This window comes from Patagioenas fasciata, chromosome 22, assembly GCF_037038585.1.
Source record: "Patagioenas fasciata isolate bPatFas1 chromosome 22, bPatFas1.hap1, whole genome shotgun sequence".
Taxonomy (NCBI): Eukaryota; Metazoa; Chordata; class Aves; order Columbiformes; family Columbidae; genus Patagioenas; species Patagioenas fasciata.
Genome location: NC_092541.1, coordinates 4105797 through 4133134, shown reverse-complemented (window position 1 = coordinate 4133134; position 27338 = coordinate 4105797). Strand labels below are relative to the sequence as shown.

General features: G+C 65.1%; 3 protein-coding genes across 6 annotated transcripts; all 3 read right to left on the bottom strand.

Annotated features, from left to right (window-relative positions):
- Nucleotides 1–61: 61 nt before the first annotated feature.
- Nucleotides 62–6944, bottom strand: GRN (granulin precursor). The gene is made up of 13 exons (XM_071817980.1): nucleotides 6935–6944; nucleotides 5511–5614; nucleotides 5374–5436; nucleotides 5192–5276; nucleotides 5002–5105; nucleotides 4077–4218; nucleotides 3858–3964; nucleotides 2830–2932; nucleotides 2642–2739; nucleotides 1952–2179; nucleotides 1127–1354; nucleotides 303–596; nucleotides 62–224 (listed from the first exon to the last, which is right to left on the bottom strand). The coding sequence occupies exons 2-13, from the start codon at nucleotides 5598–5600 to the stop codon at nucleotides 105–107; spliced, it is 1662 nt and encodes a 553-aa protein (XP_071674081.1). The 5' UTR covers nucleotides 5601–5614; nucleotides 6935–6944; the 3' UTR covers nucleotides 62–104.
- Nucleotides 6945–8483: 1539 nt separating this feature from the next.
- Nucleotides 8484–13750, bottom strand: TMEM98 (transmembrane protein 98). Of its 3 annotated transcripts, none has more exons than XM_065856366.2 (7): nucleotides 13638–13750; nucleotides 11377–11582; nucleotides 11030–11161; nucleotides 10743–10776; nucleotides 10533–10648; nucleotides 10397–10456; nucleotides 8484–8766 (listed from the first exon to the last, which is right to left on the bottom strand). In XM_065856366.2, the coding sequence occupies exons 2-7, from the start codon at nucleotides 11505–11507 to the stop codon at nucleotides 8559–8561; spliced, it is 681 nt and encodes a 226-aa protein (XP_065712438.1). In that variant the 5' UTR covers nucleotides 11508–11582; nucleotides 13638–13750; the 3' UTR covers nucleotides 8484–8558. The 3 variants fall into 3 exon arrangements, with proteins under 3 accessions (XP_065712438.1, XP_065712437.1, XP_065712440.1); XM_065856365.2 differs by having other exon boundaries at nucleotides 11377–11565; nucleotides 13638–13707; XM_065856368.2 differs by lacking the exon at nucleotides 13638–13750 and adding an exon at nucleotides 12479–12546 and having other exon boundaries at nucleotides 11377–11565.
- Nucleotides 13751–14956: 1206 nt separating this feature from the next.
- On the bottom strand, nucleotides 14957–27011 carry ARHGAP27 (Rho GTPase activating protein 27). Of its 2 annotated transcripts, XM_071817969.1 has the most exons (16): nucleotides 26757–27011; nucleotides 25715–26523; nucleotides 21507–21935; nucleotides 20538–20741; nucleotides 19841–19945; nucleotides 19687–19754; nucleotides 19517–19604; nucleotides 18228–18332; nucleotides 17688–17786; nucleotides 17528–17618; nucleotides 17235–17348; nucleotides 16858–16956; nucleotides 16527–16604; nucleotides 16235–16369; nucleotides 15692–15797; nucleotides 14957–15602 (listed from the first exon to the last, which is right to left on the bottom strand). In XM_071817969.1, exons 2-16 carry the CDS (start codon nucleotides 26501–26503, stop codon nucleotides 15425–15427), a joined length of 2688 nt encoding a protein of 895 aa, XP_071674070.1. In that variant the 5' UTR covers nucleotides 26504–26523; nucleotides 26757–27011; the 3' UTR covers nucleotides 14957–15424. The 2 variants fall into 2 exon arrangements, with proteins under 2 accessions (XP_071674070.1, XP_071674071.1); XM_071817970.1 differs by lacking the exons at nucleotides 25715–26523; nucleotides 26757–27011 and adding an exon at nucleotides 24086–24456.
- Nucleotides 27012–27338: the final 327 nt, after the last annotated feature.

Below are 27338 nucleotides of genomic sequence, written 5' to 3'. Positions count from 1 at the left end.
CCCCCCTGCCCCCGCTTTGTGCCTCAGTTTCCCCACCCAACAAGGAGCCAGGGGCCACGGCTTGTCCTGGAAACCTTTTATTGGGGTGGGGTCCCCCGGGGCCATCAGAGCAGCACCCTGCGGGGTGGGGGCTGGTCCCAGCGCTGGGGGCTGCACCCCCAGCCCCCCCCAGTGCAGCGGGACCCCCCCGGGCAGCAGTGCCAGCCGTCCGAGCAGCAGGAGCCCTGCGGAGAGACACAGGGTAAGGGGGGGACCAGGAGGTGATGTCACCCACACCCCCACCCTGTGTCTCCCCCACTAACCTGGGCAAAGGGGCAGCACCCCCAGGAGCCCCCCCGGCCCCGGCAGCACCGTTGGCCACCCCGGCAGGAGTGGGTGGCATCACAGGGCACGGCGGCACCCATGGCGGTGCTGGGGGCTCGCAGCCGGGCGGGAGGGGGCATGGGTGTGCGGTGGGGGGGCGCGGGGGCCCGGGGCGCGGATGCGGGTGCTGGCAGCAGCGGGGTGGGGGTCAGCAGCTTCTCGCAGCTCTGGGTGGCCTCGTTGCAGGTGTAGCCGCGGGGGCAGCAGTGCTGGTGGTCCCCGCAGCAGATGGCCTGGGGGGGCACGGGGGGAGGCTGGGGTCAGAGCGGGGCCCAGGCGTCCGGGGGGACCCAGGCGTTCGGGTGCCATCCTGGCGCCTCCAGCCACATGAACCCCGCCTCCTCCCAGCCTTAAGTTACAGTGCCAGACCCCGTCCCCAAGGACGTCCCCATGGGTGGGCGAGGGGCAGTGATGGAGGTGGGGGGGGCAGTGATGGATGTGTCCCATGTCCCCCCATCCCAGCCCCAAGGGACCATGACAAACCCTGTCCCCAGAGTGCCCCAAGAGCCCCATGGGGTCAAGAGGGATTGATGGAGGTGTGGGGGGGCACTGATGGATGTCACATGTCGTCCCCCACCTCTGCCCCAAGGGACCATGACAAACCCTGTCCCCAGGGTACCTGCAGAACCCCCACGGGGTGGGGTGGGGTGGCAGTGATTCAGATGTCCCATGTCCCTGTCCCCCCCAGCCCTGCTCTGCCTCAACCCCCCATCCCATCCCAATCCCTTGTGCCCTGGCAGAGCCCCCCCAGGCCCCCCCAAACCTGCTCCAGCGGGCAGCACCCCCAGGTCCCCAAGCTCAGCGGGCAGCAGGTGCTGCCCTGGGGACAGCTGGTCTGGTCGTCACACTTCACGTCCCCCCCCCGGGCCTGTGCCGGGGTCTTCTGCATCCAGGGCAGGGGGGGCTCCCCGTCCTGCAGGCAGCTGCCTGTCCCCGTGTCACACGTGTAGCCCTGGGGACAGCAGTGCACGTGGTCGGGGCAGCAGACGGCCTGGGGGGGGGAAAGGGGAGGAATGAGCCCAGGCTGACCCCCCCAGGGGACAAACTGTGTCACCACCTGCCCAGCTCCAGCCCCCCCCACCTTGTCCCCTGTTGCCCCCATCCCAGCCTGGCTCCACCCTGTGTGGGTTTGGGGACATGGGGACTCCCAGCACCCTCGTCATCCCCCAGGGGGACACAGTGATGTCCCCAAGCACCCAGTGGCCTCATCCTCCCTTCAGTGCCTCCCCGTACCAAAGCCCCAAACCGGTCCCAGTTAGTAGAGTGGGTCTGACTGGGGGACCAGTAAACGAGCCCAGCACCACCCCCATGGGACACAGGGAGCCCTTGGCCTGGCCTTGTCCCTTGCGGGGGACATTGGTCCTCATGCCACCCAGGGCACAGGGGACACCTGCCTCAGCCTGTGGGGACACAGGGGTGGCTCTGTCCCTGGGGACAGGAGGTCGCAGTGCCCAGCTGAATGTCCCCAAGTCCGGGGCTTCAGCTGCATGGGGTCCTTGGGCCAAGGCCCCCAGTGACACCTCAGCCCCTCAGTCACAGCCCAGCCCAGCACCCCTGGGTCCCATTTGGGGACCCCTGTGTCCCGCACCTCCTCCAGCGGGCAGCACCCCCAGGCCCCCGAGCCCAGGCGGCAGCAGGTGTTCCCGTCGGGACAGCTGGTCTGGTCGTCACACTTCACGTCCCTCTCGCGGGCCTGTGCCGGGGTCTTGTGCACCCAGGGCAGGGGGGGCTCCCCGTCCTGCAGGCAGCTGCCTGTCTCCGTGTCACACGTGTAGCCCTGGGGACAGCAGTGCACGTGGTCGGGGCAGCAGACGGCCTGGGGGCACAAAAAGGGGAGGGATGAGCCCAGGCTGACCCCCCTCCCCCAGCTACACACCTGGGGACACCCCCAGGGGACAAACTGTGCCCCCACCCACCCAGTTCCACCTCCTTGTCCCCTGTCCCCACCCTATCCCAGCCTGGCTCCATCCACCCTTTATAGGGGGAGAATGGGAACCTTCCCTCACCACTCTTGTCCCCCCTGTGATGGGACACACAAAGGTCCCTGGTGGCCTTGTGCCCCTTCACCACCTCCCCAAACTGGTCCCAGTTAGGAGACAGGGCCTGACTGGGGCGGCCAGTCACCCCCCCTTCCCCTCAGGACATTTTAGTGGGGGTGGGAGCCCTTCCTGTCCCTCCTGGCGGACATGGGACATCTGCCCTCCTCCTACCCAGGGGACAGGGGACACCTGCCTGTCCCAAGGAGCATGGGGACCCCCCCCACCCTTGTCCCCCCCACCTCCTCCAGAGGGCAGCACCCCCAGGCCCCCGAGCTGAGCCGGCAGCACGTGGTCCCGTCGGGACAGCTCGCCTGGTCGTCACACCGCACGTCACGAGCTGGGGACACAAGGGGACAACTCAGAGCCGGCATGTCCCCCCATCCCGGGGCTGGGACAGGGGGTGGCTGCCCCCAGGGGGGGTCCTCACCTCGGGCTGACAGCGGGGGCCGTGCAGAGATGCAGGTGGAGTGCTCCAGGTCGCAGGCAGTGCCTTGGGGACAGCAGTGCTGCCCGTCTGCGCAGCACACGGCCTGGGGACAAGGGACACCCGTGTCACTGCCCACGGAGCCCTGCCTGCCCGGGGGGCAGCGGTGACAGGGGTGGGGGGACTGGCAGTGTGGGGTGCCCAGTATGGGGTGCATGGCATGGAGAGCCTGGCACAGGGTGCTGTTTGGGCTGGGGGTGTGTGTGGGGGGGTCATACTGGATGCCCACCACAGGGTGCTCAGTTGGGGTGCCCAACATAGGGTGCTCAGTTTGGACTGGGGGTGTGGGATGCCTGGTATGGGGGGGTCTGGTACTGGGTGCCCAACATGGGGTGCCCAGTATGGGGAGGCTGGGGGGTCTGGTACTGAGTGCCCAACATGGGGTGCTCTGTTTGGGCTGTGGGTGTGGGGTGCCCAGCTCAGGGTACCCAATATGGGGTGCTCCTTTTGGGGTGCTCAACATGAGGCGCTCAGTGTGGGGTGACCCAGCATGGGGTGCTCAGTGTGGTGTTGGGGGTGTGGGGTGCCTGGTACGGGGTACCCAGCTCAGGGTGCCCAACATGGGGTGCTCAGTGCAGGGTGCCCAACATGGGGTGCCAGGACAGGGCGCCTGGTATGGGGAGCATGGTGTGGGGTGCTCAGTATGGGCTGTCCAGTATGAGGGGGGCTCTGGTGGGGGTGCCTGGCACGGGGTGCTCAGCTCACGGTACCCAACATGGGGTGCCAGGACAGGCTGCCCAGTACAGATCGGTTGGTTTGGGGAGCCCAGGACAGGCTGGCTGGTTTGGGGTACCCAGTATGGGGGTGCTGTTTTGGGGTGCCCAGCACAATGTGGTTGGTTTGGGGTCACCAATACAGGGTGGCCAGTTTGAGGTGCCCACTATGAGGTGCCTGGTTTGGGGTGCCCAGCACAGAGTGGTGGGTTTGGGGTGCCCCACACAGGGTGGCTGTTTTGGGGGGGCAGCACTCACGTTCTGCAGGGGACAGCAGCCGTACTGCCCCAGGGACAGCTGGCAGCAGGTCGCACCGTCGGGGCACGCCGAACGGCCATCGGGACACAGCACCTGGCGCAGTGTCACTGCAGGGGGACACCCACATAGACAGTGTCACTGAGCCCCCTCCCCACTGCTGTGTGCTCTCCGTGGGGACAGCCAGGGACACCCCAGCACCTGGAGGGGGACACCCCTTACCTGCTGGCGGGGGCTGGCGCTTCCAGGCAGGGAACGCGGTGCCCATGGGGGTGTCACCGCTGGGTGACAGGCAGCGCCCGTGGGCCAGGTCACAGATGGTGGCGTGGGGACAGCAGTGCTCCTTGTCAGCGCAGCACAAAGCCTGCAGGCGCCAGAGCCGTTTGTCACATTGGGTGTCACCCCCACAGTGTCCCTGTGTCCCCCAGCTGTACTTGGGGCATGGGGCAGCACCCCCACAATGTCCCCATGTCCCCCCGTTGTACCTGGGGCATGGGGCAGCACCCCCAGGCACCACTGGCCCCCCACAATGTCCCCGTGTCCCCTGCAATACCTGGGGCATAGGGCAGCATCCCCAGGCACTGCTGCCCCCCCCCGCAATGTCCCCATGTCCCCTCACCATACCTGGGGCATGGGGCAGCACCCCCAGGCACCGCTGGCCTCCCCACAATGTCCCCTCACTATATATGGGGCAGTATCCCCAGACACCACGGGCCCCCCACAATGTCCCCATGTCCCCCTGCCATACCTGGGGCATGGGGCAGTGCCCCAAGTGCCACTGGCCCCCTACAATGTCCCCATGTCCCCCCGTTGTACCTGGGGCATGGGGCAGCACCCCCAGGCACCACTGGCCCCCCACAATGTCCCCGTGTCCCCTGCAATACCTGGGGCATAGGGCAGCATCCCCAGGCACTGCTGCCCCCCCCCGCAATGTCCCCATGTCCCCTCACCATACCTGGGGCATGGGGCAGCACCCCCAGGCACCGCTGGCCTCCCCACAATGTCCCCTCACTATATATGGGGCAGTATCCCCAGACACCACGGGCCCCCCACAATGTCCCCATGTCCCCCTGCCATACCTGGGGCATGGGGCAGTGCCCCAAGTGCCACTGGCCCCCTACAATGTCCCCATGTCCCCCTGCTGTACCTGGGGCATGGGGCAGCACCCCCAGGCGCCGCTGGTTGTCACACAACAGGTGGCATTGTCAGGACACTCGGACTGTCCGTCGGGGCAGGGGACAGCACGGGGGGCTGCGGAAAGTGGGGATGGGGTGAGGGACCCCCGTGTCCCCCTCCTCAGCCTGTGTCCCCCTCACCCACATGCGACCCCCTGGTACCTGCAGACGTGACGCAGGATTCGCCATCAGCGCTGCAGCGGGATCCTTGGGGACAACAGCGGTGGCCACCGGCACAGGGGACATCCTGGGTGGGGGGAGAAAGCGGGGGAGAGGTTGGAGGAAAAGCACCCAAAGAATGGCAAAGAGAGGGTGGGGAAACTGAGGCAGGGCGGTGGGCTCACCTCTGGCGCCGCGCAGCATGGTGCGCCATCCCGGCACGCTGCAGCACTGCTGGCGGGCAGGACCTGGGGGGGCACACGGGGGGGGTTAACCACGGGTGGGGACACCCCCTGTCCCCCCTCAGCCCCTGGGTGCTCACCGGGGTGGCGGGGCACGGCTGCCCGTCGGGACACAGCAGCAACGCGCCGGCTCCGGCCAGCGCCAGCCACAGCGGCACGAGGCTCCTCATGGCACTGGGGGCACCTGCACGCAGCGACCCCCCCGCCGTGCCTCAGTTTCACCACTCGCCGAGGCGGGGGCAGGTCCGGGCACCACCCCCCAGCTCACCTCTCGCTTCTCCTTTCACCCGGGTGCTGGGAAAGCCCCCACCCTCTTGTCACCCAGGGCCCCCCCCCAACCCCAAGGGCGCACCCACAGGTGCTGGGGGGCCACTGTGGTGTCTGGCACAACCGCTGCCCACAGCATCCCGATACCATCTCCCTGCACCGCTGTTGGCGGGCAGCCCCCCCAGCCAGCACCCTTGGGTGCAAAGGGCTGCCCTGCACCCCACTCCTGAGTCACCCCCCCCTCGTATGCCCTTCGCCCCCCCACAACCCGCTTCCACAATCACTTTCACTTCCCTTTCCCTGTGCGGTGTGTGACCCCCCTTGCACCTTTGGGTGCTCCCACCCCCACGGGTGTCTGCACCCCACAGGGCGGTGGGGGTGCTGGTCCCCCTGCCCCCCCCCACCCCCCGCCCCAGCTCCCACCTGTGGGGGAAACTGAGGCAGATCCCAGCCCCACAGCCCCCCCACACTACCCGGGGCAGGGACACGGCCCCTAGGACCCAAACGGGGACCCTGGGCTGGGGGGCCCGATCCCCGGGTGTCACCATACTGTCCCCCCCACACCCCGGGACCCCCGAGAGAGGGCTCGGACCCCCCAGGGCCTTTGCAGGGACACGCAGGGCCCAGCCCCCGTGTTCCCCATGACTCCCAGTACCTCCCAGTGCCTCCAGAACCCCACCATGTCTCCCAGTGCCTCCCGGTGCCCACCAGTGTCTCCCCGCGCCCCCAGAGCGCCCTGTGACTCCCAGTGCCCCCAGTACCTCCCAGTACTCCCTGGGAATCCAAGTCCCACCCCCCAGGGAATCCCAGTATTCCCAGTGCCCTACCCGTGACTCCCAGTACCTTCGGGATTCCGCCCTAGTGCCCCCAGCGAATCGCAGCATACCCAGTGCCCCCCGGGACTCCCATTGCCCTCCAGGGAATCCCAGTGCCCCCTAGGGAATCCCAGTATTCCCAGTACCCCCTGTGACACCCAGTACCCTCGGGATTCCCTACCAGCGTCCCCCGTGGCTCACAGTATTCCCAGTTCTCCCGCCCCGGGACTCCCAGTATTCCCAGTGCTCCCCCCCGGGACTCCCAGTGTTCCCCAGTACTCGCAGGGAATAAATCCCCGTTCTCCTAGTGACCCCAGCTCCAGCGTCCCCAGGGGTCCCTGGGGGCTCCCAGTACCCCCAGCACAGCGCCGGGTCCCCGTTCCCCCCGATCCCACCACCCCCGCTCCCACCCCGGCCCGTACCCGCTCCCGGTCCCGAACCCGCCGCTGCGGTCGCGGAGCCGGCCAGCCGCAAGCCCCACCCCTTTCCCCCCATTGGCTCACTGCCCAGCCTGCCCCGCTCCCATTGGAAGGAGGCGCTGGGGGGGCGGGGCCCTCCGCCCCCTCACCCTGCCCGCTCATCCCGCCCCCCGCCATGTGACGCGGGTCACATGACCGCCCCCCCTCTGTCGCTCCGAACGCAGCCCGGGGGTCTCCCCGCGCCCCCCCGGCCCGTCCCGCACCCCGAGCGGCCCCAGCGGGGCGGGACCCCCATGGCCGAGCCTCGGGGCCTGGGACCACGGAGGGGCTGGGCCCTGTGGGACCCCCGGGGCCTCGCTGCTGGGGCGGGGAGCGCCCCCGAGCCACCCCCACAGGCCCCCTCAAACTCTTAACCTCCCCCCCCAAGCACCTCCACCCCCCATCCTTGTTCAACCCCCCCAAACCTCCGCTGAACCACCTGCCACATCCCCGAATCCCCTTCAAACCCCCGCAGCCCCTCCAAATTCCCCCCAAATCCCCCGCAAAACCCCTCAACCCCCCCCCGCCCAACTTCCCCTCCAAGCTCTTCCAAACCCCTTTCCAAACCCCCAAGCCCCTCCAAATCCCCTTCATCTGCCCCTAAATCCCCAACCTCCCCCTCAGTCCTTCTAACCCCCATCTTTCTTCAAGCCCCCCAAATCTTCCCTAAACCACCCCAATCCCCCTCCAGCCCCCCCAAATCCCCTCAACCCCCCTCCAACCTCTCCCTAACCCCCATCCTCCCTCAACCCCCTGCTCAAACCTCCCCTGAACCCTCTGCTGAACCCCCAAATCCCCTTAAACACCCTCAAACTCCCAACCTCTTCCCAAATCCCCCCCAAACCTCCCAAAGCCCCCACACCCCCAACCCCCTCATACCCCCAAATCCCCTGCCAAACCCAAAGTCCCCCCAAATCCCCTCCAACCTCCCCAAACTCCCAACCTCTTCCCAAATGCCCCCCAAACCTCCCCTAAACCTGTTGCCAAAACCCATAGCCCACCCAAATCCCCTCCAAACCCTCCCTAAACCCCCACACCCCCCGTCCTCAATCCCCCCAAACCGCTTGCCAAACCCCATAGACCCCCAAATCCCCCAACCTCTTCCCAAATCCCCCTAAACCCCCACACCCCCAGCCCCCTCATCCTCCCTTAATCCCCCCAAACCCCTTCCCAAACCCCCAAGCCCCCCCAAATCCCCTCCAACCCCCCCAAACTCCCAACCTCTTCCCAAATCCCCCCCAAAATCTCCCCTAAATCTGTTGCCAAACCCCAAGCTCTTCCAAACCCCTTGCCAAATCCCCAAGTCCCCCCAAATCCCCTAAAACACCCCCCTAAGCTCCCAAGCCCCCCCAGGCCCCTCTAACCCACCCAAACGCCCAACATCTTCCTCCAAATCCCACTCCAACCTCCCTAAACCCCCACACCCCCCATCCTCCCTCAAACCCCCCAAGTTCTCCCCCTAAACCCCCCCTGGCGCCATAAACCTGCACACCAGGCCACCCCCAGACACCGCCATGTTTGGGGGGGACATCCCCCCACACCAAGGTGTTTATTGGCACGGCGGGGTGCCGGGGCGTGCCGGGGGGTCTCAGATGGCCGACTGCTCCTGCCGGAAGGCCTCGGCGGTGGCCAGCGGGCGCTCGGGCTCGGTGGCCATGGCGGCCTGGCGCAGCACGGCCATGTGCTCCTCGGCCTCCGCCAGCGACCGCTCGACCCAGCTGCGGGCCGCGGGCTGGCGGCAGGCGCTGCGGGTCACCAGCACCAGGTGACTGACCGACAGCAGCAGCGCCGCGGCCCTGCGGGGACACGGGGACACGTCACCTCCCGCCTGGGCTGGGGGACCCCCCGGGGACGCGGTGGGTTTGACAGTGGGAGCGTGACTCAGTTTCCCCATCTGTAGCACAGGAGGTGGAGGTTCCCCCAACCCATCCCGCTGGGTCACCCCGCAGTGATTGTCCCCAATTAAATGGCACTGGTGTCACTTTGCCCCTCGCCCTGTGCTGTGTGCCACCCCCCAGGTGAAGCAGTGGCTTTGACACTGGGAACTTGACTCAGTTTCCTCATCTCCTCTGTAGGGGTGTAGGGGTAATCCCCCCCCCATCCTGTCTGCTCACCCACAGTGTTTGTCCCCAATTAAGTGGCACTGGTGTCCCTTCACCCCTCCGCACTGTGCTGGTTACCCCCCCAGGTGAGATGGTGGCTTTGCCACCAGGACCGCGCCTCCGTTTCCCCATCTGCAGCATGGGGGTGTGCAGATCCACCCCTCCTCATCCTGCTGGGTCACCCCACAGTGGTTGTCCCCAGACAGGTGGCATAGAGTGGCCCTGGTGTCCCTTCACACCCCCTGTGCTGTGTACCCCCCGAGGTGAGGTGGTGGCTTTGCCACCAGGAGTGTGCCTCAGTTTCCCCATCTGCTGCATAGGGGTGTGCAGATCTGCCCCTCCTCATCCTGCTGGGTCACCCCGCAGTGGCTGTCCCCAACTAAGTGGCACTGGTGTCCCTTCGGCCCCCTGTGCTGTGTAGCCCCCCCAGGTGACACAGTGGGTTTGACAACAGGAGTGTGCCTCAGTTTCCCCATCTGTAGCACAGGAGGTGGAGGTTCCCCCAACCCATCCCGCTGGGTCACCCCGCAGTGGTTGTCCCCAGTTAAATGGCACTGGTGTCACTTCGCCCCCCACCCCGTGCTGTGTACCCCTCCAGGTGAGGCAGTGGCTTTGACACTGGGAACTTGACTCAGTTTCCCCATCTCCTCTGTAGGGGTGTAGGGGTAATCCCTCTCCCCCCCATCCTGTCTGCTCACCCACAGTGTTTGTCCCCAGCTAAGTGGCACTGGTGTCCTTTCAACCCCCCGCACTGTGCTGGTTACCCCCCCAGGTGAGATGGTGGCTTTGCCACCAGGACCGTGCCTCCGTTTCCCCATCTGCAGCATGGGGTGTGCAGATCCACCCCTCCTCATCCTGCTGGGTCACCCCACAGTGGTTGTCCCCAGATAGGTGGCATAGGGTGGCACTGGTGTCCCTTCACACCCCCTGTGCTGTGTACCCCCCCAGGTGAGGTGGTGGCTTTGCCACCAGGAGTGTGCCTCAGTTTCCCCATCTGCTGCATAGGGGTGTGAAGGTCCCCCCAACCCATCCCGCTGTGTCACCCCGCAGTGTTTGTCCCCAGCTGGGTGGCACTGGTGTCCCTTCGTCCCCCGCCTCTGCTGGACACCCCCCAGATGATAGGGTGGCTTTGTCACTGGGAGTGTGCCTTGTGCCTCAGTTTCCCTGTCTGTAGCACATGGGTGTGCAGGTCCCTGCCCCTGTCATCCCACTGGGTGACCCCGCAGTGGTTGTCCCCAGCTATGTGGCATGGGGTGGCACTTGTGTTCCCCCCACAGGTGTCCCCCCACCCAGGGAGCGTCCCTGTCCCTCCCGCCACTGTTACCTGGCGTCCAGCAGCTTGGGGTCCAGCGGTGGGTACATGGATCTCACCACATCGTCCACCCTGCCAGTGGGGATGGTGTTAGCCCTGGGGGACAGTGCGGTGACACCCCCTCAGAGCCCCGGGACCCCCCCGTCACCTGGGGCTGATGCGTTTGGCCACCACGATGATGTCCCCCAGGCTGGCCGGGGACTTCACGCGGGCGCCCGAGCCCATGGTCATGGCCACCAGCTTCTCGGTCAGCGTGTGGCAGATCTGAGGGGTGGGGGAGACAACGGGAGTGGGACCAGGGTGGGCGTTTGGTGACACCAGTGCCACAAGTGCCCCCAGTGCCACCCCCTGGGCTCACCTTCAGGATGGCAATGCAGTGGGACACCAGACCCCTGTGGGGGGAAGGAGGGCGTCAATCAGGGTGCCCCTCCCATCCTCATTCCCCCTGTGTCCCCCCACTCAGTGCCACATGTCCCCCAGACCCTTGGGGACATTCCCACCCAGGGGTTGCCTTGAGGACCAACCCTTCCTGGGTTTGGTGACCCCCAAATCTTCACCACCTGGGGGGGGGGCTGGCACTGCATGGGGATGCCCAGCAGTGATGGGGGGGACATGGGACATGCCGGGGAGGGGGGACACACTCACGACGCGTCCTCCACCCAGTCCTCATTCTCCAGGATGGCCTCGATGTGGGGGTTGGTGATGACCACGTCATCCAGCTCCAGCTCCGAGGGCTCCGATGGCGTCTCCGTGGTCCCCATCAGGTCCACGATGGGTCTGTTGGGGACATGGGGACAACCCTGGGGACAGGGCCACCTCCTCAGGCTCCCCCCGCCCTCCCAACACCGTGATGATGCTGGACATGGCCCCACTATTGTCCCCTCAACGATGCTGGAGGTGTCCCCAGCATCACCCCCAGCCCATGGGATTTGGGGTCCCTCCCCTCACCTGGGGGGTGACAGGGCCGATGCCACCCCCGTGGGGACACTCACTTGGTGTCATAGTGGTGCCGGAGGTCGCCGGGGTGGCAGTACCGCTGCCGGCACACCACCACCAGCGCCACGAAGGACGCCAAGAAGATGGTGGCCAGCACCCCGATGGCCACGATGACAACAGTCTCCATGGCTGGTCCCCGCTGGGGGGTGACTCAGGCGTCCGGTGACATCTCAGCACGACAGGGTCTGCGATGATGGGAGGACTGGGGAGGAGTTGGGAACCGCACGGATGATCCTGCCCCCCACCTTCGTGCACCCCAAAACACCCCGTCAGGAACCGGTGTCACCCGGTGTCACCCACAGAGGGGTCCCTGCCCTGGGAGGGGACAGGAAGAGTGATGCTGGGGGTGGGCTGTCCCCACATGTGGGGGGCTGTCCCCACCCTGACATGGTGACATGGACCTGGGAGCAAGAGAGTGAGGTCTGGACTGTGTGGGGCCATGGGGATCCCTGGAGTCACCCTCTGTGGGGACCCCCAGACCCTGTCCCTATGGGGCCATGGGGACCCCCAAAACCTGATCCCTATGGGACTATAGGGACCCGCAGAGCCACACTGTGGGGACCCTCAGAACCCTGTCCCTATAGGTACCCCCAGAATGCTGTCCCTATGGGGCAGTGGGGACCCCCAAAGCCTGATCCCTATAAGGCCATGAGGACCCCCAGAGACACACTGTGGAGACTCTCAGAACCCTGTCCCTGTGGGGACCCCCAGAGCCCTGTCCCTGTGGGGCTATAGGGACCCCCAGAGCCCTGTCCTTATGGGGCCATGGGGACCCCCAAATCCTGATCCCTATGGGACTACAGGGACCCCCAGACCCTGTCTCTATGAGGCCATGGGGACCTCCAGAGTCCCATCCCTATGGGGACCCCCATCCCCTGTCCCTATGGGGCAGTGGGGACCCCCAAAGCCTTATCCCTATGGGACTATAGGGGATAAACTATAATGCCAGGCCCAGGGGACACCAGCCCAGGACAGAGCTGGCCGGACCCCCGTGTCACCGCATGGGACAGCCAGCATGTCCCCTGCAGGTGCCACCCCGGGGCTGGGGGGGACACCCCATTCTGGTGGGTGGGGGGCACCCAGCCCTGCCCTCCCTACCTGCTGCCAGCCGGGAGCCACCACCGGGGACGGGGACACGGGGACGGTGCCACTTCCGTACCACGCGTGCAAACACCGCAGGCGCCCGACCTTTACACCCTGACTAATGCCTGGGCCCCCCCAGCGCGGGGGGTGCCAGACGTGCCCCCCCAAAACCCTCCAGCCCCACCTTTCCCCCTCCACTCCCCCACTAAATCCCATTGAATTTTAAGCCAGGTTTAGTGATTTGGCTTCAGTTCCCAGGCTGGGTGAACTTGTTCCCGTCACCCCCCCCCCGCGACACAGGGCTGGGGAGAGAGATGTGGGGGGGTTGGGACACAGTGGCCCTGTCCCCCCCCGCTTTTCCCACTGTGCTTAATGCCCTAAGAGGGATTTTGGGCACCAAAACCCGTCCTGAGCTGTAACCCCTTGGTGCCTGGTCTTGGGGGGTGCTGGGGGGGGCACAGCCTTGCGGGGGGGTCCAGCCCCTGGTTGGGTTGGGGTCGGATCCTGTTTATGCAGCACTGAGCATTGGGGGGGTCCTGAGCAACAGTGGGAAATGGGGGGGCCCTGCCAGGGTTTGGGGGCGTGAGTCACTTCTGGGGGGGGGCCCTGCGAGGGGGTAAAGATGGGGGGTGGCTGGGGGGGAACCGGGAGAGTCCAGTGAGGGTCTGGGGGCCCATGTGAGGGTCTGTGGGGGTCACCGCTGGGGGGGTCCGATATGATCCCTGGGTCCTACAAAGCCCCGGTTGGGGACACACACACATGGAACTTATGGGGTCCCTCGGGGGGGTCGCTCCGGGCGTTTCAAGGCGAGGGGGTCGCTCTGGGGGTCCCGCACGGTTCGGGTGGGGCGCTCCCGGGGGTCCCAAGGGGCAGGCGAGGTGGGATCGCTGGGGGGTCCCGTACGACCCTGGGAGGCGGGGGGTGACTCTGTGGGTCCCGGGGGGGTCGCTCCAGGGGGTCCCGCGCAGCCCCGGGTGGGGAAATATCGCTCCTGAGGGTCTTGGGGGGGTCGCTCCGGGTGTCCCGAGGGGGGGTGACCCTGGTGTCCCCCCCGCCCCGTCGCGCTCCCCCGGCGGGTCCCTGCGCGGCACGGGGCGGAGCGACCCCCCCCCCCGGGACCCCCCACGTTCCTCGGTCCCCTGGGCCCCCCCCGTGCTCCCCCACACCCCCGCACCTGGAGCCGCGGCCGCCGCGCACAAAATGGATCCGGGGAGGGGGCGCGGAGCGGGGGGGCCGGGGGGCGGGCAGGGGGCGGGCAGGGGGGCCCAGGCCGGGATCTGCCCCCGCCCCCCCCGGCCGGCCCCGCCCCCAGCCCCGCAGGGTCCCCGCGGCGTCCCCAGGTGTCCCCTTGTGTCCCGAAGTCCCTTCGCTGCACCCCCGGAGCATCCCAAAGTGTCCCAAAGTGTCCCCGCTGCAGCCCGAAGTGTCCCGCCGTGTTCCTTCGTGTCCCAGAGTGCCCCCTGCTGCGCCTCCAAAGCATCCCGTCACCCCAAAGTGTCCCCTTCGTGCCGCAAAATGGCCCCACTGTACCCCAAAGGGTCCCCATCCTGTCTCCGTTGTGTCCCCTTATCCCAAAGTGCCCCCCATTGCACCCCCAAAGCGTCACCTTGCACCCCAAAGTGTCCCCTTTGTGCCCCAAAATGTCCCCACTGTACCCTAAAGTGTCCTTTTGTGCCCCAAAATGTCCCCACTGCATCCCCAGGTGTCCCCATAATGTCCCCTTGTGTCCCGAAGTGCCTCCCGCAAAGCATCCCCTGGCACCCCAAAGTGTCCCCTTGTGCCCCAAAGTGTCCTCATTGTATCCCAAAGGGCCTCTGTCCTTGTCCCCATTGTGTCCACTTGTCCCAAAATGCCCCTCACTGCCCCTCCCGAGCATCCCATTGCACCCTGAAGTGTCCCCTTGTGCCCCAAGATGTCGCCACTGTACCCCAAAGTGTCCCAGTCATGTCCCCTCCTGTCCCAAAGTGCCACCATTGCACCCTCAAAGCATCACCTGGCATCTCAAAGTGTCCCCACTGTATCCCCAAGGGTCTCCATCCTGTCCCTATTGTGTCCCCTTGTACCCCAGTGTCCTCTTGTGCCCCAAAATGTCCCCACTGCACCCCAAAGTGCCCTTGTGGTGTCCCTAAGTGTCCCTGCCACATCCTGAAGTGTCCCCTCTATATCCCAGCCACCCCCACCCTGTCCCAAACCCCTGTCATACACTGACCTGTGCCTGTTGTGCCCCAAAGCGTCACCACTGTGTCCCAAAGCATCCTCCTCCTGTCCCTGGCATGTCCTTTAGTGTCCTTGTCATGTCCCAAATCATCTCAGCTGTGTCCCTTATTGTCCCATACTGCCCTGTTTGTGTCCCAAATCATCTCCATCATGACTCAAGTGTCCCCAACCCAGAGTGGTGACTGTGGGTGATGGGGGCTCATGTCCCACTGGCACCCACTGTGCCGCTGATGTCCCCAGGGATGTCCCCACGTCCCTGCCAGCGACACCTTGTCCTCACAGCTGAACGGGCTCTTTATTCAGGGACACGTTGGTGGGTTCCTGATGGACAAAGTCCCCATGGACACAGCCTGGTGTCACCCTTCCCACCCTACCGGTGGCACCATCCCTGTGGGCACCTCACCTGGGGACATTGGGTCTGTGCCACCAGCGAGATGGGGACCGCAGGGCTCCAATGTCCCTTTTTGACTGATGGGACCCCCCCAAACCCCACGTACCCCCTGGGGCTCAATGTCCGTAGATCCAGAGTGGGTGGCAGCGGAGGACGGGGCACTTGTGGTGTCCCCAACCCTGTCACCCCCTCCTTGAGTCACATCCTGGAGCCACCACGCTGCCCTTCATCAAGCCCACGATTGCCACCACCCCAAGTCTGAGGTGACACGTGGCCAAGTCCTTTCCCCTGAGATGCTGCTCCTTCATGTCCCCCAGCCCTGGGCTTGTCCCCAGGCGTGTCCCCAGGGGGGTTTATCCGTCGGGGAAGATGTAGCCATACTGGTGCAGGATGTGCTCCACCACCTGGTTCTGGAACACCATGTGCATGGCCATGGTCCCCTCCTCGGTGGCCGGGCGCAGCAGCGTGGGGCCGAAGACGATGGCGACGCTCTGCACCGACATGCGGTTCTCCTCCTTGTGCTCTATCACCCTGCGGGGACAAGGGACGGTATCACCTGGCATGTCCCCAAACCCAGCTCCTGTCCTGGGGTGGCTTTGGGGGGGTGGGATGGGTGTCACCTGCAGAGGTGGCGGAAAAGGACCTTCATGGTGTCGTGGTGGGCGGGTGGGAGGGAGAACACGAGGTCACGGACGCAGCGGCCCCGCCGGGTTGGGTCCTGCATCTCTGTGAGGGGGGGACAACACGGTGGGTGCTGGGACCTGCAGCTGGGACATGTGTCCCCATCCCTGTCCCCATCCCTGTCCCCATCCCATCCCATCCCATCCCATCCCATCCCATCCCATCCCATCCATCTGTCCCATCATGTCCTGTTGCATCCTGTCTGCTCTGTCCCATCCCATCCCTTCCTGTCCCATCCCATCTGACCTGTTACATCCCATCTGTCCCATCATGTCCCATCCTGTCCTGTCTGCCACGTCCTGTACTGTCCCATCCCATCCCATCCCATCCCATCCCATCCCATCCCATCCCATCCCATCCCATCCCATCCATGTCCCATCGTGTCCTGTCCCATCCTGTCTGCTCTGTCCCATCCCATCCCATCCCATCCCATCCCATCCCATCCCATCCCACCCCATCCCAACCGTGTCCCCGTCCCTCACTGATGGCAGCGATGAACTTGTCGAAATGGCTGAAGGGGACGAGTGGCTCTGGCAGCTCGCGGAAGAAGAGCTTCAGAGCCCCGGTGACAACGTGGACGTCCTCCCAGCGCCCGTCATCCAGGTCCAGGTGCTCGTCTGTGGGGCCGGGGCAGCACCTCAGGCAGGTCCCAGCGCCCCAGGGACGGGCGAGGGTCCTTGTCCCTCCTTGTCCCTCCCTCCCTGGGTAAACCCCTGTCACCCAGGGGGTGATTATATCCCATTCGTCCCCTGTTGTCGCTGCGGGTGACCCTACCGTGCTCCACTTTGTAGCGCAGTTTCTGGATGGTGGCCAGGTTGCCGCTGACCCGGTACAGCCCATCGATGTCCAGCCCTGGCAGAGGACAGTGGAGATGGGGTTGAAGTCACCTTTTGATGTGACACCAGCCACCAGCTCTGGGTCCCCACATGTCCCCACTGTCACCCGTGGTGACAGCAACCAATATGGCCATGCTGGTGCCCGCAGCAGCCAACATTGGGCTTCCAGGGCAAACCCAGCAATGGAATTTTGGCTTTCCCCAGGGTGTCACCATGGAGGTGTCACCACGGAGGTGCACCCCGGTTGTCCCTGTCCCCAGCCTGGGTACCTCTCCTCTCCACACTCTGGATGCAGAGCAGGACGAAACGCGGCACCGTCCCGCGCTCCCGCTCGCACAGCACCTGCAGCGAGCAGCCGAATATCTGATCTGGAAAAGAAGAACCCAAAACAGAGGCTTGAGCACAGCTGGGTGACATCAAAATGACACCCCGGCGGCAGGGACGGTGTTAGGGACACCACAGAAGGGTCCATTCCCATAAGGGGTGGTGGGAGGTGATACGACATGCCTAAGCCCATCACCGTGACGTTGGGCCTGGGGTTGGGGTTTGTCCCCCAACCTGTTTTCCCCACTCCATTCCCCACTGTCTTCAGCCACCCCACACCCTGGGGACACCCCGAGGAGGCTCAGCACCCCCCAGCACCCACCCTTGATGTAGCCCCTCTCGCGTAGGGACTGCAGCGTTGGCCGCCTCTGCAGGAACTTGCGCAGTTTGGTCCGGACTTTGCTGGAGTCGCTCTCGCCGCTGGTGCTGCCCAAGGCTGCCGGGGACAGGGGACATGCCACCGGCGTCCCCAGGAGGTGGGGACACCATGGAGTGGCCACCGCAGTGGTGTCAGTGTCACCCGAGGGCCCAATGTATGGCTTTGCTGGTGCCACCCCTGTGCCCATCCCTGTGCCACCCCGATGTCTGTCCCCATGCCGGGGTGTCCCCCCTCACCTGCCCGCTTCTCCTCGCCGCCCCCCAGCTTCTCCGGGGAGCCGAATTCCGCCCCGTTCTCTGCGTCCTCCTTGCCGAGGACATCGGTGCCCTGGGGAAGGGACAGCGTGAGACCCCTGTGACCGTCCCCAGGGTGACACAGGGGGTGGCAGGTGCTCACCATCCTGCCAATGCTGTCGGCGATGGCCTTGTGCCAGGCGGTGATGATCTGTTCCGTGTCGTGCTGCAGGAGGAACTCGGAGCCGTCCCGCGTCCGCAGCTGTGGGGACAGTGGCAGCGTCAGGCAGGGACAGGCAGGGACAGGCAGGGCTGTGGTCACTTGGCTCATTTGGTCACTACCTCCAGTTTTGGGGGCCGGGTTATGGCTGAGAACGGCACCCAACTCATCACACCGATGACCCCAACTATTTGCTGAGGTAGCTGGAAACCTCCTCCCTGTGCGAAGCTCAAGAGGAAAATCCCCTCCAGGAGTGGGGACATCCATTGGGGACATGTCCCTGCCCATAGGAAAGGGACAATCTCCAGCAGCGTGGCCCTTTGTTCCCAGACTGGTGACACCATCCCCACTGCCACCAAGCCCAGCACGTCCCCTCCACCACTGGTGGGATGAACTGGGAGGGTGCTGGTGGTGCCACCAACCCATCACCACACATGTCTCCCCCACTGTCACCGCTGTCCCCTCCACTGTCACCGGGCTCACCTCCAGGACGTGCTTCTTGCTGGACTTGTCCCTGGTGGCCCAGGCCAGGGTGGCCCCACGCAGCTCCACCGTGTGCTCGGGGGTGCTCAGGGTGCTGGGGTGACGCTGCGGGAACAAGGGGTGAGGGTGACACCACTGGCACCCACCCAGAGGGGACAGGGACACCGGGGTCCTGCTCTGAGCAAGGGCTGCAGGCTTTAGGAGTGGCATTTGTCCCCTGGGGGACAGCTCTGTCCCCTCCCTTGGCACCGGGGGCTCTCTGCAGGATCAGGACGTGGTGCTGGTGGCATGGGGTGGGTGTCGTGGCCACTAGCCTGGGGACAACCGGGTCCTACAGCCACCTTGTGGGACAGTCCCAGCACTGACCCTGGGGGTCTTCAGCTTTGGGGTCCCCCTTGGTGACATCCCCATGTGGGGGCAGCATTAACATGGGTGGCTGTCCCTATCCCCAGAGAGGGGACAGTCCCTGGGGGCTGTCACAGGTGATGACCCTCAGGCCCTTGTGTCTGGGGGGCTTTGGCCTCATTAAGGGGGTTTCCAGAAGGGCCCCCCCAGGAAGAGCCTTGCACCCGTGTGCCAGTGGTGCGTCCCCCCCAGGGTGTGTGTCTGTCCCCTGTCTGTCACCGCAGGGTGTTGCAAGACCCACGGCAGCTTCTGCATCCGGCGGCGGGTGCTGGGGGGGCTGTGTCGGGTGCTGCTTCCTCCCCGCTCTCCCCGACAAGCTCCGTGTGCGGGGGGGTCACCCAACCCTGGTCCAGCTCCTGCGGGGGGGTCCTTGTGTGCAGGGGGAAGTGTAAGCACATGAGTTGGCTTGAGGTGACCCAGTCTGGGGCTGGGGGTGTCTGGGCCCCTCCCAGGGGTGCTGGGTCTGTCCTGAGGGTGCTGGACTCATCCTATGGGTGCTGGTCTCGTCTCGTGGGTGTGAGCCCTCTCCCATGGGTGCTGGCCCTGTCCCATGGGTGCTGGCTCCGTCCCATGGGTGCTGTCCCTGTCCCATGGGTGCTGGCCCCAGCCCACAGCTTCTGGTCCCCTCCCATGGCTCCTGACCCTATTCCATGGGTGCTGGCCCCATCCTGCAGCTGCTTGCCTCGTGCCATGGATGCTGGCCTCATCCCATGGATGTTAGCCCTGTCCCATGGGTGATGGCCCCATCCTGCAGGTTCTGGCCCTCTCCCACGGGTCTTGACCCTATTCCATGGGTGCTGGCCCCATCCGCAGGTTCTGGCCCCCTCCCATGGGTGCTGGCCCCCTCCCATGGGTGCTGCCCCCCGAGGCTGTTGGGCTCTCACCAAGGCGCCGGCAGCTGAGTGCTTGGAGTCCCTGAAGAAGGTGAGGATCCCTCCCTCCAGCACCGTCCAGGAGGAGCTCCAGTTCTTCCTGGGGGGCACAGAGGGTGTCACATGGGGGACAGCCCAGCCCTTGGCCCCTCCAACCCCAGGGGACATGGGGACACACTCACCGGAGCCGCTTCCCTCTGTCTGCCGTCTTGGTCCGGTTGAGCACCCCGGCTTTTTCAAGGCTTTTCAACTGGAAGAGAAAGCCAGGGGGTGTGTGTGTGTGTGACATTTGTCCCCTGCTCCTCTTAGGGTTGCCCATCCCCCCAGGACACTCACCTTCTCCTCCCGAGGGGCCGGTGACACGGGGCTGTGCCAGGCGAGGGACCCGCTGTCCTGGCTGGAGCCGCTGCTGGCGCGCTGGTGACGGCCACTCGGGGGGCCCTGGGGGGAGCGGGTGATGCTGGGGGTGCCCGTGTCCCATGGGTGCTGGGCTGGGTGCCCACCACACCCCCAGCCCCCACCCTCAGCTGCGGTGGTCCCAGAAGGGTGCTTGTCCCCTGGCAGATGGCCCTGTCCCCATCCATGTCCCATCCTCATCCCCAACCTTGTTCCCATCCCTATCACTGTCCCTGTCCCATTTCCTGTCCCCATCATTGTCTCCGTCCCCATCCCTGTCCCTAGCTCTGTCGCCATTGCTACCCCTGTCCCTATACTCATCGCCAGCTTTGTTCCCATCCCTTTCATTGTCCCTGTCCCCATCCCTGTCCCTGTCCCCATCTCCATCCTTGTCCCCATCCTTTTCCCCATCTATCTCTGTCCCTATACTTATCTCTGTCCCCATCCCAATCTCTGTCCCCATCTCTGTCCCTATCCCCATCCCTGTCCTCATCCCCATTATTCACCCTGTCCCCATCTCTATATCGCTAGGGCCATCCCTGTCCCCATCCATATCCCCATCTCCACCTCTATTCCCTTCCCATCCCATCCCATCCCATCCCATCCCATCCCATCCCATCCCATCCCACCCCCATACCGTGTCGGAGGTGAAGTTCTCCGGGTAGAACACTTGGCCATGTCCATACCAGCCCGGGGGGGAGCTCAGCTCCTCGGGGCGCCTCGGGGACAGACAGACGGCAGCCCCCTGATCATAGGAGCCTACGGGTGAGTAGTCCTCCTCTGGATAACCCTCCAGCTCATCTGGAGACAGGTCGGGATAGTCTGTTTCTGGAGTGGGCGGCTGGAGAGAAGACCCAGGTCAAGATCTTGTGCCCCACCAAGAGTATCCGTATCCCCAAGCCATGGCCAGCCCAGGTGGGGGCTGTCTCCATCTGCATAAGCAGTTCTACCTCCACCCCCATCCCCACCTCCATTCCCACCCTCATCTCCATCTCTGTCTCCGTCTCCATCTCCATCTCTGCCTCCATTATCTCCATCCCCACCCTTATCTCCATCTCCATCATCTCCATCTCCATATCTCCATCTCCATATCTCCATCTCCATCCTCTCCATCATTTCCATCCCCATTTTCTTTCTTCTTCTCCTTCTCCTTCTCCTTCTCCTTCTCCTTCTCCTTCTCCTTCTCCTCCTTCTCCTTCTCCTTCTCCATTCTCCTCCTTCCCCTCCTTCTCCTTCTCCTTCCCCTCCTTCTCCTTCTCCTTCCCCTCCTTCTCCTTCTCCTTCTCCATTCTCCTCCTTCCCCTCCTTCTCCTTCCCCTCCTTCTCCTTCTCCTTCTCCTTCTCCTTCTCCTTCTCCTTCTCCTTCTCCTTCTCCTTCTCCTTCTCCTTCTCCTTCTCCTTCTCCTTCTCCTTCTCCTTCTCCTTCTCCTTCTCCTTCATTTCCATCTCCACCTCCATCTCCAATCTCCTTCTCCATTCTCCATCGTCATTCTCCTTCTCCATTCCCATCCTCATTGCCACCTCCATCATCTCCATCTCCATCTCCATCTCCATCTCCATCCCCATCTCCACCCCCACCCCACGCCCAGGCCTCTCAGGTGCTCACCCTCTGCTCCATGGGACCGTACCGCGTCACCCCAGGGTACATATCCCGGGGGCTGCCTCCGTCTCCCGCCTGGGGGGGGTCCCACGACGTCTCACCTGTTACCGAATTATAGAAAAAGGCCTGTCCGCTGCCTTCGTCCACGTGCTGTTCCCACGCGGGAAACTCCGGGCTGTGGGCGAGCGAGGAGGCGGGAGAGGCGGCGGGACTCACTCCATCTTCTGCCTGCCCAAAGGGACAGTCCCACGTGGTCTCACCCGTCACCGGGTTATAATAAAACAAATGTCCGCTCTCCGTGTCCGTGTGCGTTTCCCAGTCCGACACGGAGCTGCTGGGCTCCTCCGGGGCCGAGCCAGCGGCCGCGGCTTCTTCCTGCAGCTCCTGGATGTTGAGGTAGATGGGGGCAGGCGGCTCCTCCGGCTCCTTACGTGCCTGGGGGGACACGGGTGGGTCACCCAGGTGCTGTGGTTGGCAGTGGGTGCTCGGGATGGTGGTCCTGGGGTGTCCATCCTGCACAGGCACCCCCTGAGAGCAATGGGGTGTCAATGGCCGGGAGGGTGGAGAAGGGCACCCACAGCACCCCGTGGGGCAGGGAGCACCCAGCTGGCAGCGGGTATAGGAGTCTGGTCTGGGCATGGAGAGACACTTTGGGATTGGGGTGTCGTGGTCTCCAGTGTCAGCACTGGTACTCATGCCACCCGCTGCGCCTGCATCCTCAGGAGCTGCACCCAGGACTTTGGCATCAGCACCCAGCACTTCACCCTCATCATCTGCACCCCAACCATCAGCATCAGCACCCAGCACTTCACCCTCATCATCTGCACCCCAAACATCAGCACCCAGCATTTCACCCTCATCATCTGCACCCCAAACATCAGCACCCAGCATTTCACCCTCATCATCTGCACCCCAAACATCAGCACCCAGCATTTCACCCTCATCATCTGCACCCCAACCATCAGCATCAGCACCCAGCACTTCACCCTCATCATCTGCACCCCAAACATCAGCACCCAGCATTTCACCCTCATCATCTGCACCCCAACCATCAGCATCAGCACCCAGCACTTCACCCTCATCATCTGCACCCCAAACATCAGCACCCAGCATTTCACCCTCATCATCTGCACCCCAACCATCAGCATCAGCACCCAGCACTTCACCCTCATCATCTGCACCCCAAACATCAGCACCCAGCATTTCACCCTCATCATCTGCACCCCAACCATCAGCATCAGCACCCAGCACTTCACCCTCATCATCTGCACCCCAAACATCAGCACCCAGCATTTCACCCTCATCATCTGCACCCCAACCATCAGCATCAGCACCCAGCACTTCACCCTCATCATCTGCACCCCAAACATCAGCACCCAGCATTTCACCCTCATCATCTGCACCCCAACCATCAGCATCAGCACCCAGCACTTCACCCTCATCATCTGCACCCCAACCATCAGCATCAGCACCCAGCATTTCACCCTCATCATCTGCACCCCAACCATCAGCATCAGCACCCAGCACTTCACCCTCATCATCTGCACCCCAAACATCAGCACCCAGCATTTCACCCTCATCATCTGCACCCCAACCATCAGCATCAGCACCCAGCACTTCACCCACCTCATCTGCACCCAACCACCAGCACCCAGCACTTGCACCCACATCATCTGCATCCACATGGTCTGCACCCCAAACATCGGCATCAGCACCCCAGAACCTGCATCCACGTCATCTGCACCCCAACCTTTGGCATCAGCACCCTCAGCGCTCGCACCCTCATTGTCTGCACCCACACATCAGCACCCCCAACATCAGCATCCCTGGGACATCACCAACACCCCCAGCCTCTGCCCCACATTGCCAGCACCCAGACCCTCTGCACCCGCATCACCAGCACCCACAGTCACCCCCAGCACCCCAAACCTGTGGCTGAACAGGCCTGAGACCTGCAGCCCCACCACCACACCCCAAAACAAGACCCGGAGCATGTCCAGTGTGGCCAGCTGGCTGCCCCCCATCCATGGGGCTGCTGGGGGCTGTGGGGACGTGTTCCCTGGGACCAAGCGCCCACGGGTGGTGGCAGCAGGGGGGTGTCCCCTCCTGCCACCCTTTGATCCGCCCTCCAGCCTCCAACGGCTGCGGGGACAAAGTTTCCCAACCCAGCCCTGCCTGTCACCCTGCGGGGGGGACAATGGGTTGGGTGTCCTTGGGGACACCCTGGAGTAGAGGGGAGAGCAGATCGAGTGTCCCCATGGACACCCCATCACCCTCCTCCTTAGAGCCCCCCCGTGCTGTGGCGAGTGGGGCTGGAAACCCAGCGCAAGAGGCCACCATCGGCTTGGGGACAAGGGGGTGACAAAAGGGGACTGAGCACCCCCAGCCCCTCCCATGGGTGCACCGTAGGAGTTTCTCTCCCTTTGGAGAGCTGGGTGCCCCTCATCGCTTTGGGACGGGCCTCGTGTCACCCACCAGTGCCACCTCCACAGCCTGGACACCCGGGGGAGTTCGGGAGGTGGCTTGGAAAGGGGACACCCAACACCCCCCACCCGCAGCGGGGTGCACCCATGGGTGCTGCCTACCTTCCCCAACCGCAGCAGCCGCGACACCCGGCTACGGGACCGCTGCCGAGCCCCCGACACCCTGTCCCCCATGGTGGGGGACACTGTGGGGACACAGCCAGTGGGGACCGTGAGGGGCTGCGGTGACGCCGATGGCGCCTGTGCCGGGCCCAGCGCCGCTTCCTGCCGGGCTCAGGAGCGGAAGAGCCGCCGCCGGGCCCAGCCGTTGGGCGGAATTGGCTTTTTTTGGGGTTGTTGTCACCTCGGCGGCTGCCACCGCGTCACCCACCACCCATCACCGGCAAAGACACGGCCGGGCGAGCAGGAATCGCACAGGGACCAGCACAGGGACACATGGGGAAATGTCCCCCACAATTAGGGTGGCCCATCCGCCATCATGTCACTCCAATGGCCGTGGAGTGGGGACAAACCAGGGGGGGTGGCCGTGTCCCCTGTGTCCCCTCAACACCGGGGTCACCCTGTCCTGGTGGGTGCATGTGGTGTTTGGGCCCCGGCAGTGCTGACACCGGGTGGTTTTGGTGCTGGTTGGGTTTGGGTTGGGGAGAGGGACGGCACTGGGGTTGGGGACATCGCTGTGTCCCCCCCTGGATGGGGAACGGTGCCCTTGGGGGTGCAAAGGTCAACGGGGGTTCACCCGGCATGGCTGGGGCTACAGGGTGCAAAATGGGGTGCAAAATGGGGTGTAAAATGGGGTGTAAACCAGGGTGTAAAATGGGGTGTAAAACAGGATTTAAACCCCAGCTGCCCACCCCCAACACCCCCTTTCCTCCAGCAAAATCCCCCCTGGACAGCACAGCTGCCCTTGAACCCCCAAAGTGGAGGACATGGGGGCTCAGGGTGCTGCAGGTGCCTGGGGTCACCCCAAAAATAGGTGCTGGGGGGTGTGTGTGTGAGCAAAGACACAGGACACCCCCCGGGCCATGACCCTCTGGTCCCACTGCACCTGGTGAGCACGCCGGGGGCACCCCCCACCCTTGGGTGCCCCGAAACCAGAGGGGTGCAGCGTGGGGGTGCTGGGAAGGGCCCCTCGCTACTTACAGGTGTGGGGGAAGCGCGGCTTTGGGGTGGCGGGGGCCGGGGTGCCCCCAGCACCCACCTCCGGCTCGGGGTGCTGCGCCCAGGTGTGACACCCGCCCCGGCGGGGAGGAGCCGCTCGCGCCCTGTTAACCCCTTTCTGCCCTTTTCGCCCCAGAAACAGCATCGGGACGGGGTGCGGGACCCCCCTCAAAGACCCCTGGGTGGCACTGAATGCCCCCTGGGGACAATGGGGCTCTGCACCCTGGGGGGATGCGGTTGTGGGGACAAAGCAGGGGGGGTGCAGAGCCCTGTGCCCAGGGGTGCCCGTGGGGGTGGGGAAACTGAGGCACAGTGCAGGGAAGGTTCTTGGGGTGGGTGCCCTGATAAACCTGTATTGGGGGGGGATTGTCCCTTGGTTTGGGGACATGGGGGTCCTGGGGGTGGCAGTGGTGCTGGGGAGCCCCTGGGTGCCACCCCACCCTGTGCCACCGCATCACGCTGGAAGGGGACATAGTACACTGAACAGTCAGGGGACACAGGCATCTTACCCCTCCCCCCCCCTCGCCCCCCCCAGTGCTGCCTTTGGGGACAGCACCGGGGATGTCACCGTACCTGAGCCGCATGGCCAGACCCCGGCCACCTCCTGGTGTCCCTGTCCCTGCCGGGGCCGTGCAGGGTCTCGGAGCGGCTCTTGCCAAGCGGGCGAGTGTGTCCGGGGGGGTCACTGCGCGACCCCATAGCGGTGGCACCGCGCGGTGTCACCCGTGCCAGGTCATCCAGGGAGTGCGAGGGGCGCACGGGCTCGGCGGGGTGGGGGGGCAGCCGTGGGGGGACGCGAAAAGAGCTGAGGACCGGCGTGGAGTCCCTCCGGGGTGCCGAGTCCCTCGGGGACACCGAGTCCCTCCGGGGTGCCGGGTCTCTTGGGGACACTGAGTCTCTTCTGGGTGCCAAGTCCCTCCTGGGTACTGAGTCCCTCTGGGGTGCCAGGTCCCTTGGGGACACTGAGTCTCTCCTGGGTGCCACGTCCCTCCGGGTCACCGAGTCCCCCTGCGGCACTGCGCACCCCCCGGCCGTCTCCTCCGTCTCGGCGGTGCCGATGAACCGATACTCGTAGGCCGGCGGCTGCTGCGGGACGAGCGTGGCCGGATCCGTCCCGGCGTGTCCCGACGGCGGGGGCTCGAGTGGGGCCGGGGTGGCCATGGGGGGCAGCTCCTTCACGTACTGGGCAGGGATGTAGAAGGGCCGGGTGTCCCCGCTCCTCTTGACGTGCCACCAGTGGTGGTTGGTTCTCTTGAGCAGGACGTAGCGCTCGTTGGGTTTGATGGACACCAAGGTCCCGTCCTTGGCCCGGTACTCGAAGCCGTACTCCACCAGCACCAACGCCTCCTCCGCCGCCTCCATGGCCGCGCCGGCCTCTCTGCCTGCGGGACACAGGGTGGGGAGGGGGTGATGGCAGCTCCCGACCCCTCGGGGACACCGAGAGACACAAGTCGAGGGGTCCCCGTCGATTCCCAACCCTGTGCGGCAGCTCCACAAACAAGCCAAACTGCCCCCGGGGTCACCATCACCATCCTCGCCCACTGTCCCCAAGCCACCAAGGCCACCGAGCCCCAAGTCCCAGAGTCCCCAAAGGCACGGAGCCCCCAGATCTCACCTCCGGCCGGCGCTGGGGTGCAGCGGGGGCGGTGGGTGTGCGCGGCTCTGGCTCGTGCCCGCGCCGGGCTGGTCCCGACTCGCCCCGGTTTCCTGCCGACGCCTCCACCAAAGACGGGGCCGGGCTCTGCGGAGCTTAGGGTGCCCGGCCCCCGGCTGCAGGAGGGGGACGGGGGGGACCCAGCTGGTTTCCTCCCCTCCGGGTGGGAGGGAAGGGACAGGAGGATGGCGGAGGGGACAGAGGGGACAGAGGGGACCTGCTGCCGCCCGGGCGAGGAAACGGCTCCTTGGGAGGTTCCTGCTGCAGGAAGGGCCCAGCCCCACGGCTGAGCCGGGATTTGCGCTGCTGCCGGATCCGGCACGGCCTCTGTGGGCAGGGGGATGGGACCCCCGTTTGGGGGGTCCCATGGGAGCCGCACTGTGCTGGCTTTTGTCCCCTCCAGCCCCCAGAGTCCCACTGGTGTCCCTGTGCCGGTGAGTGCACCCCAAACCCTCCTGGTGCCGGGGAAAAGAACAACGGGAGATGCTGATGGCGGTGGGGAGCAGATGGGAAGGAAAATGGGGCAGAGAAAATGGGGAAGGG